The 14091-nt window shown below is 34.4% G+C and overlaps 1 protein-coding gene across 12 annotated transcripts in view; it reads right to left on the reverse strand.

The window, feature by feature from the left end:
- LOC120961603 (homeotic protein ultrabithorax) overlaps nucleotides 1–14091 on the reverse strand; it is a 270884-nt gene that overhangs the window by 51464 nt on the left and 205329 nt on the right. For 2 of the 12 annotated variants that reach the window (XM_040385444.2, XM_040385443.2), the window contains exon 1: nucleotides 881–2357. The exons of the other annotated variants lie outside the window; for them this stretch is intronic. In XM_040385444.2, coding sequence (XP_040241378.2) covers nucleotides 881–1520 — 640 coding nt within the window. In that variant the 5' untranslated portion in view covers nucleotides 1521–2357. Of the gene's footprint in view, nucleotides 1–880; nucleotides 2358–14091 lie in introns of those variants that run through there. 12 annotated transcript variants of the gene reach the window in all.

A 14091-nucleotide genomic window follows, 5' to 3' on the forward strand; every position in this document is an offset into this window, starting at 1 on the left:
AACAAAATAATATAATACACATTTATTTAAACTTTTAAGCACTACTTGACATAGAATCTCTGGGTACGTGTTTTACGTATGATGATACGTTCGTTTTTTTTTATTGACGAATTATTGCAGCGGTCACATAGTTTATCGCCCTCGATTTGAGCATGTGGAAATCGTTGAAAATTAAAGAGGTTTGGGCATTAAAAGTAAAACTAATTTTCAACAATCGATTTGAAACTCACATTGCAGTGATAAAAACTATTTTGAAAACATTTTCATTTTTAAACATGATAACAATCTATTACATCTCGAATAATCCGTCATAAGCTTAAGAATAAGAAACTATAACGGAGAGGCACTTGATAACGAGATAATAAATTTACGCTTAAATTATGGGGCACCGACACGTTCCGATCCAAGGAATATAAGGTCAGACACGATCCGACATACGGAAAAAATCCAAACAGTCTTGAAAATTTACCTCAAAACTTCTGGTTTTCTTACGCACACACACACAGAGGATTATACTTAGCGCACAAACATACTCAAGACTATATATGTCTCATGCTGAACAAAGATTCTGATTGAATATTCTTTCATTTAAAATCATGCAAGAATCCCAAAACATAACGGATATAGTCATCTGAAAATCAAGCAAATTAAAGGGGTCCAATTTAAAGGATAAACCGTTATAATTTTTGCTGACCAAATCAATTTAGGCGTGAGTCAGTGTGGTAAACAGCCGCAGTTTCATTGGTTTATTTTTGAAATAATTATGCTTTGCTTCCTCATTTCTATAAAAACAGTCCCTGATAATGCGAGAATGTTACCTGGTACTACAAATTGTTTTTCTAAAATGGTGAATAAGAGATGAAAACCGTCAATTGTATACCTGCAATAGCCATCCAGGGATAAAAAGTGTGATTGGACTGATGCAGTCCAGTGGAAGGAGCAGCTTGTCCACCAGTTGACCCAGTTAGTGAACATTGATTGGTATTCCATGACCCGGGTACGCCAGCTGCGGCAGCAGCCGAACCAGCCCGACTCACTGGGCTCCCTCCAGATGCGTCAATATAGCCCCCAACGCGCGAATCTGGCGTGCATGCGGAAGGTCTGACCGGAACAGAACTGTTTTGTTGGGCAGGTACGTTACTACCAGTGGCACCAGTGGTCGCCCCATTAGTTGCGCCACTGTTTGCATTCCACACATCTTTGTAGCCGTTACTTGTGTCCGTGCCGTTGTTTCCACTGGTGCCTTTCGTTCCACAATCTTTGGAACTGTAGGAGCCCTCGTAAATTTGTTTACACGCGGCCTGTATGCTCGCATCATATGGTGACTCTTGGGCTGTGCGTGTTTGGTGCAGGTGATGGTTCGTATACGGGGACATTCCGAGAGAAAGTGGAAACCCTCTATAAGCCGCGGCTGCTGCAGCCGTTGTTTGGTCATGATGGGTTCCTGTCGTTGTCATCATTCCGGCCGCGGCTTGGTGAGGATGTCCATAGAATCCGGTCTGTTCAAAGTATGAGTTCATTTTTGAGCCGGTTCTCTGACAAATGTACGACAAAACGATTTCAAATCTGCTTCCACTCAACTATACGATACCAAAATCGTCTTAAGCTACACCACAACAAAGCTGTCCTTCCCAATTGTCTACGGTATAATTATCATTAAGAATTACAACCGCAATTCAAGCACTGTTTTTTTTTTTTCTCAAGTTTAAGACGCACTTTTCCCTTGTTGATGCATCATCTCGCCAATGAAACAACGATTGTTATGACTTATGATGAGTTTTTTTAAAATAAATTATTCACAAGTTAATTGATCGATGTAACCATTTTGTCACATACAAAAGCTTGCTGATCTCATGCCTATTTCCACGAAGAAATGCATTCACGTTACAATTGTATCACTAGAACAATTTTAGGCGATGCCGTTACTTGATTTGTTTTTCTGCACCTAGTACTACGTTACCCACTTTGTACAACAATGATCACTCAAAACTTTCCACAGAGACACCAGTTCAGATCATACGATAAGTAACTATCGCAGTAGTGGAAACAGCATTTTTTTGTAAATTTCAAGTTATAAGCCCTTACAAATTTAGCACGTTTTTTTTGGTTTGTGGAATGGCCACGTAACTTTATACACTTTCTTTCACTACTTTTTGTAATTCTTATGTGCGTTTAAATAAACTATATAATTTTTCACTATGTTGTGGACTCATCGATCAAAACAAAATTACCAACCCGAGATCGCACACGTCCCCCACTGTATGAATGTACGAGTACACGCAATAATAATATCAATAACAATAAACATAAAAGCGCGCCTTGTTTCAACGGGTGAAATTTTTCGAATGAACCGATTTCGACGAATTCGAATAAAATTTTGTCTTCCCGTCAAGATTCATTTTGTTTGTGGTAATCTTCGTTAAAAAGCCATTCCAGGAGAAAAAGAGACAAAATGCGACGATTGACGGAACTGCGCTCGTGCTGTTTTCGTTAAAGCCGAAGTTTACTTCGGTATCGAGAAGTGGGATGGGAAATGTGAGCAAGAGCGAGCGAGCGAATGTTAAGGGGGGGTGATACGCTCATCACGATTATTTTTTCAAACGACCATACTTAACGAAAACCTATCTTTCGTTGAACATTTGGTGCCCAAGACGTTGAACGTTGAACGGTAGGCGAAACTGATTCTTATTAAGTACGATTCAGTGCAAGTGGTATTTGCAACATTATTGTTGCTACCATAGATTGTTGTTTGAACACATTTTATACTTGTATGTTTCATACTGGTTTTATTTCCAACGACAGTTATTGATAAACGAATTATTGTCTCACAATGTCTAAAGACCTGCCATCTCTGAACGACAATGAAATGTTGAGCTAAAAGATTCAATTTCCCCTATAACTGACTTAAAATATAATAAAACTCTCTTTTATCTTTAGTGATCAGATCATTCATCAAATTCTTGACCTCTAAAGTGCAAATCCGTCGTACCCAACTTTGATAAATGAACTTCGAAAAATTTCTTCAATTTTTAGCCAACTATCGTTTCTCAGTTGAAGCTATCCTGGTGGGCTTAAACAGTTAAGGTTGATGGCAACACAAAAAGTCTTTGCAACCCATGACAAAAGAATAGGAAAGGACTCAAAACTTTCTCTTTTCCTTGTTCATGCATCAACCGTTGATTTTATGATGCCAAATCTTACGTAATAAGCCTCCCAAAAGATGTCCTCGAAGTAGCTTGCTTCGCTAGTCCATAGGATCGAAATTTGATTTATTGCTGTTTGTAAAATTGAGGCATGCTTTTCAAAAAATATTCTTGTGCCTGTGTTGTTTGGGTGTCGAGTTACCTAAAAAAATGTTACCTTCAAAATACAACGAAATATTTAGATGCGTACATGATAACTTACAAAGATGGTAAAAAACAAAACAAAAATCTTTTCTAAAAATTATGAGGTAAAAATCGAATTATGATTTATGTAATACCTTTTGTCAATTTAAAAAATTGTTTCACTTACATCATTTAGTTATGGTTATGAAGAATAGGTTACAAGCAAAGCAAACATCTTTGCGGTTCAACGGGAGTTTTGTTTTGGATGATTCTCTATGATAATGCGTGAAATAGGTATGGTTTCTTTAGTCACTGATAGCCAAAGCCCACTAGTGGTAAAGGCAGGCCTTGACCGACAACGGTTGTTGAGCCAAATAAGAAGAAGAAGAAGGTATGGTTTCTTCTATTTTGTTTTTATTTTTCTGGTAAATTTTGCAGAAGGGGTTTTAAAATAATCTAAAATGATTTTAGACCTTCGTAACAAAATATATGATGAATACATAATAAATTAAATTATTTAAATTAATTAATTTACAATCGAACAATTAAACAATTAATCGAATCCACATACTCTGGCTCATGCATACACTGAGGAGAAAAACACTGGGCAGAGTAACAGTTTATAGTAATAGCTTAAATAAATAGATTCGTAATCATTCAACCGCACACGATGAAATCATTCAAAAGGAGCACGATGACCTAGAGAATCCTTGGAAGGACTTAAGTGCAGAAGTAAGTTTATAATTGTTATATTACAACCATTACTACGACAATTGGAATTATTACGAGTCATAAAATTATTATCATCCATTCGTTCCGTGTTCCACCAGTTCAGTTCAACAAGATTGCCAGTGTTAGTTGACGCTACTCATTGCAAGGGTAGTCTGAGAAAATTTACATAAAATACTCATACATAGAAAATGAGTTGTCATACTGGCCTTATACGCACTTGATTGTATGCTCTCTGGACAGTAATAAAAAGAGCACGCTTTTTGTAAGGTTTATAGACTCAACACTATTCCCCTCAGCAATTAAAAATGACGGAGTTGCTCGAATGATACGACGTGTAAAGGACACAATGAGCTGCAGGTTGCCAAATAATGTGCTAATATGTGAACATTTTCTCGAAAAGTATGAGTTAATCGCTTTATTATTGTCGTCATCGTATTATGAATTATAAATGAAAATAGCTCCAAGTCAGAACTTTATTTGTGTGATGCATTTGATGCAAACTGCTAATTTGCAATTCAAATATAATTGAATTTCAGTTTGTAATTTGTTTTAATGAGTATCGATGTACTTTACATATTTTCATCTCAACAAACTATTCAATATCTGTTCAGAATTCTGTTTTATTTACGACAAGAGACGTCTGAAAACCGACCGAAAAATCCCAAAGTATGTCGGAAAAGTCGTATGTCGAATATCTGTCAGAATACATAAAAAAAAAAAAAAAATATATATATATATATATATATATATATATATATATATATATATATATATATATATATATATATATATATATATATATATATATATATATATATATATATATATATATATATATATATATATATATATATATATATATATATATATATATATATATATATTTATCAATAGCAATAGCAATATCAATGCAATATATAAATATTTATCAATTTCTTCTAAATAACAATTTTAAAATGTGAAAATCAAAATCCTCGTATCTGAGAATCATCGTAACTCGAAGAGATCGTATCTTAAGAATCACCTGTAAATGATAAGGGATCCGACTTTTATGATTAACTGGAATGTAATTTGTCATGAGATCCTGGAAATCTTTGTAATTTGTTGACTGATCTACATATAGTATAGTGCATAGTGATAAACAGCATAGGGAGTGTTCTTCTTGACAAGTAAAATATGTTTAAAGAATGTTGAAACTTGTATCATTGTATGTCCATTAAACACTTTCACACCAGTTGCAAAATAATACAACAGCTGCAGCTTGTGATAAATAATAATCCACTTGAGTGTATTGAATTTTAAATCCATGATTGAAATGTAACTCAAAATGTACCAATAAGTGTACATGTTTTATTGCAAAAAACCACAGTAAATCACACAATCATATCCTAGACGCGTAAAGATTTAACGCTAAGCAGTAAATCAATTTTACAAGTGTTTACAGGCAGTTTAAGCATTAAATGCACTAATTTGGCTCTCGGGACATTAAAAATACCTTCTTCTATTGCGATTGATGTAGTGTCCACAGCTTACCAGAGTAGCAGTAAGCCATTGCTTTGTTTATTGTCATTCTTAAACGATGCGTAAAATAAAACACAATGGTTGGCACCGAAAGCTGTCAAAAAGTCGTAAAACTCGTGAACCGAAAGTCATCAAACAAAACTCAACACTTGGGATCCTCGGCATGGAGTGGAATTGTTAGCTCGTATGCCTGGGTTATTTCTGAGTGGCAGTTTTATTATCATTTTATGGTCCAATTTGAGTAAACCTGTCTAATTGCCAGCCATTATTAACGCCGTAACCATCTGTATGAATAATAATCGGTTCGGTATGACGTATTGATTAATGCGAGAATTTGACCGTAATGTTAGATATACGGAATTATAACTATTGGTAACAAGCTACCGATCGGATCGGTTAATCATTTAATCATAATCTCCAACTTCATTTTCTGTTCAAGCCTTTTGAATTTCCACGACACAGTTTAAGATATTTAATGCAATACGCTTTTAGCCTATTGACTATGAACTTTATTCATTTTTTACGGTTCTTTTATGGCAAGTTTTATTTTTATGACCAATTTTATGTTTAACATCATGTTGCGGCAGTCAACATTAGTGACCTCTCACCATGTTTCATTTTTTATGTTGACTTTGCTGCAAAATATTTCTCCGCTTCGCCTTAGTATATTGTACATGATCACATTGTTCATTCATTCCTTTCAATCACACGTGTATAGGTCGTCATCGATGTGGAAATAGTTGTTATATTAATGAAGTTTTTTTAATAAGTTTTTTTTTATTTGTTGACAGTCGCAAGAAACGCGTCGATTTTTTTACACTAGTAGAAATTTTTGATAAAATGCAGTTTGTTTTGAAGGTTAAACATTTTTAAAAAATAAAATAAAATTATATCTAATAAGTAAAAAACCAAAATATCAAGATTATACAAGCAAAGTTATGAATTTATGCATTTTCATGTAATCAATACTAGAAGCATTTTGCGATCGTGGAATGTTAATGCAATATATTTTTCTTAGAATATTAAAGTTTATTCAGCTGTTCAATTATATGATAAATCCAGTATTTTCTAGGTAGGTAAAGTGCAGAATTTGTGCAGAAGTAATAAAAGTTTTATTAGTTTTAAACGGCACCAACTTTCTTTTCAAATGCGATTTAAATCATTATGGCTTTTTAATATTGCCATAAAATTGAAGCAGTGTTGACACAAACCATTTCACGATAGATTCCTCTTTAAAAAAAAAGCTATTTCAGTCCATGAAGGTCCAAACATTCAAGAACACACCCATATAGCTCATATTTACAAACTCTTTTATTCATTATATAAGAGGAATTAAAAACGATTCGGGGCAAGTTTGAGGATTGCATGGGATAGCTTAAGGGCAATGGATTGTATCAGAAAGAGGAAGAGACATCTATATTTGAATTAACGAACTACTGCCATAACATACAGCCAACGCAAAGGCAAAAATGGAACATCGATTATATTTGTAGGCTTAGTTTTATATGGAACACATGTGGAATTCGTGCTATAGAATTTATTAAATTTTTATTGTTTTATTCAATTTTTTTATTGTATGCTATGCTTACACAGATTATGTGTCACTTTAATAATTACCGAAATATTGTTTGTCACTATAACTTTATCTAAATCCCCATCTAAATTTGTGTAGATTTAACCTCTGGTGCTTGTTGCTATTTTTTAACCTTTTTGCTTTTTACGGGACGTTAGGGATCATTAGGACGAACTTCATATCTTATTTTTGGGAACATATTTGGTCAGATGAGAAACAAATCAATATGTTTGATGTAGTTTTGTTGAGGTTTATTTTTTTGCAATAACAAACAAAACGAGGAAATAGTTATCACAAAATTGTCTGCAAAATAAGTCAGCTCGTATGGGAAACAGTGTACTTTTTTTTAAGAAAATGAATAAAAACTAAATATGTTGTAGTAAAGCAAACATGCAAACATATGCATAGACACGCGCCTTTGTCTAACAGAATAAAGAAATTCAACTTATTCCAACAAATAATAACCGTAAACATTCTTATCTGGTAGTTCGAATTTGAAATGGCGATTTAGAAATATGGCGCGTAAAAATAAATATATTTCTTCAAAACTACAAGTAAATGAAACCATAGAATAAGCGTAGCGTTATCCTACAGATTCTGCATCAGCTTCAAGTGACAGCAATCAGAGATGTGTTGAAACTAAAAACAGAAAGGAAAAGAAAATGTGGGACAAAAGTGTACAGAGGAGCATCGCATAAATCAATGAAATGTCTTTCTTTCACCCTTAAATTGTAAATTTCTTGAGGTAAATTGTGTTCCGCACCTTTTTCTATTTTTTTCTACCTTCTGACGATAGCGGTTGATTTTTATTAAAATCGTGCTCTAGCGATATTCCCTTTCATCATCATCATAAGGAATGGGTAAAGATACATTCATTCTCTGCTCTACGTTATCCTATTGATATGGAGTATTTTTAAACGGGCTTTTGTGCATGGCGAACCAACATGGCCGGGTCATTCTTTGCTTGCATGCACAATGATTTATTAACCCTTAGGAAATGAAGCAACACATAACGAATGGTTAGGATAGGGTCGAGCAAAGGAATTGAGGGTCGCATGCTGTCTCACCCTGTACATCTTAAGTCTCAGAATGATGGCGACCGGTTGACATCCTTTCCATTGTCACACTTTCGTAGTAACAGTTATGTACAGTGTTTGTGCTGCACACGAATGTGGTGTATATTTCCTTAATTTTCCTTTATGTAATGTACCGTCGAACGTTGTTTGTTAAATTTAAACATTTTGTATTGGACAATTAAGATATTACATGATACTGGAATCAATTATGGCCGTTTTGTATTCCGATGTTCCTAGGCAGTATCATTCTATAAAAACTATCTTCTTTAAAACCTATTAAACCATCTTTAATCTTTCAAATGCCTGGGTACGATTAAGATGAATATAATACAGCGGTCGGCAAACTTTTGATGCCAAGGGCCAAATTTAGTAAATGATCATTAGCCGCGGGCCAGAAGAATGAAGTTTGTTTTGCACTTACGTTATTCCATGAAAACATTTTAGAAAAAAAATATGATATCGATTGGTGATATTGTTGTTTTTCTGTAATTGTATCATCAAAATAAAGTTTAAACTTGATATTTACAATTTTAAAATCAAATTGCAAAGATTCATCAGTTAATTATCAGTAATAGATTGCGCAAAAGTGTGATCAGTCAAAACAAAAAAGCAAGAGTAATATATCTTATTGATGACCTCCGAGAAAGAACATTAGCTAATTATCATAACGCTCCACGAACAAGTAATTCTAAGTCAGACAAATTGATATCAGATTATTCACGAACAGATTCTATCGTAGTCCTCCTAAAAAGGAATTGTTTGTGTTCAATTGTGGAAAGTTTTCGGATAATTTTCCGTGTCTTTCATGGAGTTTGTTGATACTTATTTTTCTTACTCGTACTGATTGTTAGCCAAAGATGAAGAATGCGAAAAATCCTCTTCATTTCTTATTTATTGATTTGCTATCACTAGGGATGTGCCTGCAAAATAAAACATTTATAGGATTTGTTCTGCTCCGAAAACAACTCGAATCATCCAGTTGATCCAACAATGTGTTATCGTCCAACTCGTAAAAACCACAATCAAGTTTTTTTTTAATATTTGTTTTTACTCATCTCGTTGTGGTGATACAATGTAAATGTTAGATAGGAGAAATGTAACTTCAAGTTCGACCATAAAGATGATTCCTTTTATCCATATCATGATAATTTAAATTGGAAGAGTTTGACGGTATGAAATGAGGTACTCCTCAAAGATGATCATTAATATATGTATGGATGGGTTCTTCCCATCTTTCATAATTAGAAACAAAATTTCGCGGGCCAGATTGAACGTTGGGCGGGCCGCACTTGGCCCGCGGGCCGAACTTTGCCGACCGCTGGTATAATACTATCAATCTATCGTTTCAATTATTATTTGTTGAGTATGGTAATTTTGAATTACAATAAAAAAGTATATAAAAATGATAAAAGATTATCCGTTTCAAACTTCCTTCCTTTTGGCACAACAACCGCTATCGGCCAAGGCCTGCCTGTACCACTAGCCTTGCTTGGCTTTCTGTGACTTACCCATAGCAGATTACCCATAGCAGGATAGTCTGTCCTACGTTCATTTGGGGGCACGGTCCTCGGCCTGAACCCATGATGGGCATGTTGTTAAGTCTTAAGAGTCAACGACCGTACCACGAGACCGGCCACCCGTTTCAAACACACCTGCACCTTTCATCAAAACAATTAAAGAATTTAATAAATCTATGATTTCTGCAAATTCGACCTTATTCATAAATAAATTCGGGCTTGTGATTTGATATTTTGTTTGTGATTCTTTAAGATCTTTTTACATTATTTTGCGCGATTCCAGTCGTTTCAAGAATTTGACTCGATTGCCCTTTCAAATGTGTTTGTTTTAAAAGTCTAGTAGAGAAAATCAATCGAGACGGGGAGTCGAATTTACAGTAGACCACCAGACCAATTATCAGTGATGACTTTCAAATATGCTCACAAAATTTTAATTTATGCCAAAAATAAATAAGGAAAGGAAAAGAAGGAATTTCCTGGTATCAAACCAAGTGATTTAAAAATATAAAAAAAAACATGTAATATTTCATTCAATTATCATTATTCCATATTGATTCATCCAATTTTCTATTTAATATCGATTATATGATTCCTTCAACAAGTTTGAAATTATATATTACAAGATATTTATCTTCCAAACAACCAATACATAGTATTTGATCCATGTTTTGTTGTAATTTAGACATCAAGAACAACTGGTTTGAATTGACTCTAGAATCGTTCTTTCGATACGTTTTCGATGGCTGGCAACGTAGACAATTTCATATATAAAACTTTACTACTTGACACGTTTCAATGACTGACACAAACCTTGAAGCAACTATTAGAAGCGCGGTAATTTTGTTAGATAGTTTTTTTTAGCTTTATTAAACTCGACGACGAGATACATTGATACCGAGAATAGAATAAGCGTCATAGACAATATTCAACCTGAATCTCAAATGTAAAGGTTTTAACGAATCTCGTTTTGAATATAACTGAATTTTACATTGCAGTTTCTAGATTTTAATTTAATTTATATATATATATATATATATATATATATATATATATATATATATATATATATATATATATATATATATATATATATATATATATATATATCTCAGTTCTATACTACCCTAATAAAACAGTTCTTCTTTCTACGTGATTGATTTACTTTACTGAGACTTAACGGTATGTTTGACAACATTAACATTCAAACAATGATATATGAAATTGTGAATTTAATTTAGTAGTTGCTACAGGGAAGTTAGTACGTTTCACAGCATTTTATCACATTGAAATGAAGAGAGGCGAAAGAAATCCGCTGGAGACAAAGCCTCTTAAAACTGTACAAACAACAAGAGCAACAATGAAATGAAATGAAATGAAATCTCTCATTCATTTTCAGAAGATAGCTGAACGGACCTTAAGGCAGGCCTAAATCAATTATAGTTGTTGCAAAATATAATTCTTCATTTAAAATAACAGTTAAACTATTTGAAAAAAAGATTTATTCCTGGACATAAATGATTCAATGGACGAAGATTTAATGAACTCAAGGTAGATTTGTCCAATTTTCTGATTGATGCACCGTAGGCTCCCTAATTGATCACTTTATCAAGCGGACTAATTGACTTTTGATCGTCCAGGCGATCATAGAAACCCTGAAGCGGATTCTCTTGCCGGAATAGATATTATGAGATGATAGATTTGTAAAGTGTGCATAGTCGAATCTTGACAGTCCGAATGTTTCTGAGTTGTTGTTGTTGTTAGTATGGTTTAGAGAGGCTTTGGCTCCTGCGGAATGTTTCTGAGTTGCCATGATCGAAAATAGTTTTATTTATAATCAAAAGAAGTTTTGACTTACTAACATTTGGATCGGGGGTATACAGTTAGTTCCGTGTAGTAGTAGTATTTATTTATACATAAACTTAATTTTCTTCACAATTCATTACATTGGTTCTGGTCGCTTAATTCCATTATTCGCCCCTTAACTCAATACTAGCTATTTGCTTTCTTGTGCTATGCCATTTTGAAATTAATTATTATGGGATGATTATGGAGGATGATCCAACCTTTGGGAAAAATTGACAAAAAACCCTGGTGTTCCGTGTTATTTTATAAATTTACTAGTTAAGGCCCGGTAAAATCTATCGGATGTCCTCAAATTAAGAATTTTTTTCAAACTCTACACGTTCAGTGGCAACAACCATAACTCAAACATCTATTTGTTCTTATGCGTTACACCACAAATGTGTTAACCTTGTAACTTCTTGGACAGTTCTTACTGTACTTTGCAGAAACGTTAAATATCGATGAGGCTACTTTTGAGCCAAGTCACGCAATTTTGTATTTTCGAACTGATACGTTCCATGCCTCTGTTGACACAAATGTATAATTTTTTGATTATTACTTTTTAGTTATAGGTGTGATTTTATAGAGAGCATAGCTAAATAGTAACCTCAACAACGTGTTCATTGAGTAACGTATTGATGTGCAGTGGATTAAAAAATTAGGGTGCCGTTAACACATATACAACATGTTTAGATCCAATCCCAATTGCGTACTTAAAAACATAAATGTTTTGAAATGCTCACTTCTGTTTTGATCCATCTTCTGTTTTTTGTGCCCATAAATGTAAAATTGAACTACAATAATATGATATCGCACGTGGTTCGAATTCCATTTCTACTCTTTTTTTCGACTTATGTTTCATACGTTAGGTAATAAGTAATCGATGCTTAGAACATTTTCAATGTAAATTTTCCCGGTCTTAAATTTCAAAAAGGTCATTTCCAAAAACGCCGTCAAAATTTTTTTTTATTATCCTGAAACTGGTTTTGAAGTATTGAATGGAATTGGTATATGTGTATGAGACAATTGTTATTGTTGCGCCAAATATCAAATTTCAACAGAGAACATATCCTCTCAAATAACCATTCCACATGTGTAGTTCTAATATTCCAATCTATACTGTTATAGAAAAAAATGGTTCAACACTGTTACAGCCTTTCCAGATCAATTAACTAAATTCACGTTTACTTGCAAACCACTTTATTTACTCTTGACGATCCACATTTTTCAGATTTTGCTTCTAATTTGACGTGTCCTTGATTATAACGTGGTTGTTCTTAATCAACACCATAGTACGGTGATAGCATCACATGGTAGATATCGTCATCACTCTTGATAGATACAGTCAGAATCTTTTCAGCCTTCTTGGGCACGTTACAGTAAGCATAGTTTCATTGTGGATCATTCTGCAGTTGATGCTGATCCGGCTAAATGCAGTGCGCACGGTTGTCTCACCTAACGCGCAGTATGTTGCAGTCATGTTGCGCAATGAACCATCTCTCCCTTTAGTGCTTTGTTCCTGAAGGACATCCTGAAATAAGTAGTTCTTCCCGCCCGCGAGCAAATAGTTACAAATTCAGTTTTAACTTTCAAGCCGTCAACATCCGCCGCTTTCTCGCTCGAAATTTCAGCAAGGCTTTTTATCATATGGCCGCATAGGGTCTCTCGACTACATCCGTCTGTTATTGTCTTGCGTTTTCCTTGTCCCAACTCAGCCAATAATGTGGAGTAGTAGATTTGAGGGAGTAGTAGATTTGGGTGGTCGTCAACTCGAACGACTCATTAACATGCCCGTCATGCGTTCAAGCCCAGAATTGACCGTCCGCACGTAGTAAGGATTGAATATCCGGCTACGTGGTAATGAATTAAGTCTTGAGGGAGTGTACATGTTCGACGTCCTGGGTATAGCCACCCGTTTTACAGGATATTCTGTACCACACTTATCTGCCGATGACGACGGTGTATGTAGTATTCGAGGTGCTTAAGCACCAATAATGAGTATGGTTGGCTTTATGAATGATTGACTTAATTGGAATATCAACCATTTCACAATTAAGCTATTTTGCATAGTTTTCAAACATTTTTTTTAAATATTGCCTTGAATATCTTGATGAATAATGGGAAGGGGTATGATGGGACACATTATCATCAGGTGGCTAATTTGCATCTTAAAATATTAAAAAAAATGCATTATATTCAATACCAGGTGATTTCGAATCGGTTTGTGTAAAAAAAAAATCTAAGTAACCATTGTCCTCATTACTTGCGAGCCCGCAGTGCCGCGAGCAGTGGTGCTTGGAGCAAGTCCTTTCGCAGCAACGCGCGTTGCTAAGAGAGCTCTGCTCTCACCGCTTTCTCTCTCTCTCTCTCTCGCTGAATGATTACTCTCACGTCATTGTGGCGATTTTCGATTTTATATATAGTGAGATTTGAAAGCTACTGTTGATACCGTTTACCTTTATTTTACAAGAACGTTGGTTCTGAACACTTTGTTCCTGTTTTAC

The sequence above is a fragment of the Anopheles coluzzii genome, chromosome 2 (assembly GCF_943734685.1).
Source record: "Anopheles coluzzii chromosome 2, AcolN3, whole genome shotgun sequence".
NCBI classification, from domain to species: domain Eukaryota; kingdom Metazoa; phylum Arthropoda; class Insecta; order Diptera; family Culicidae; genus Anopheles; species Anopheles coluzzii.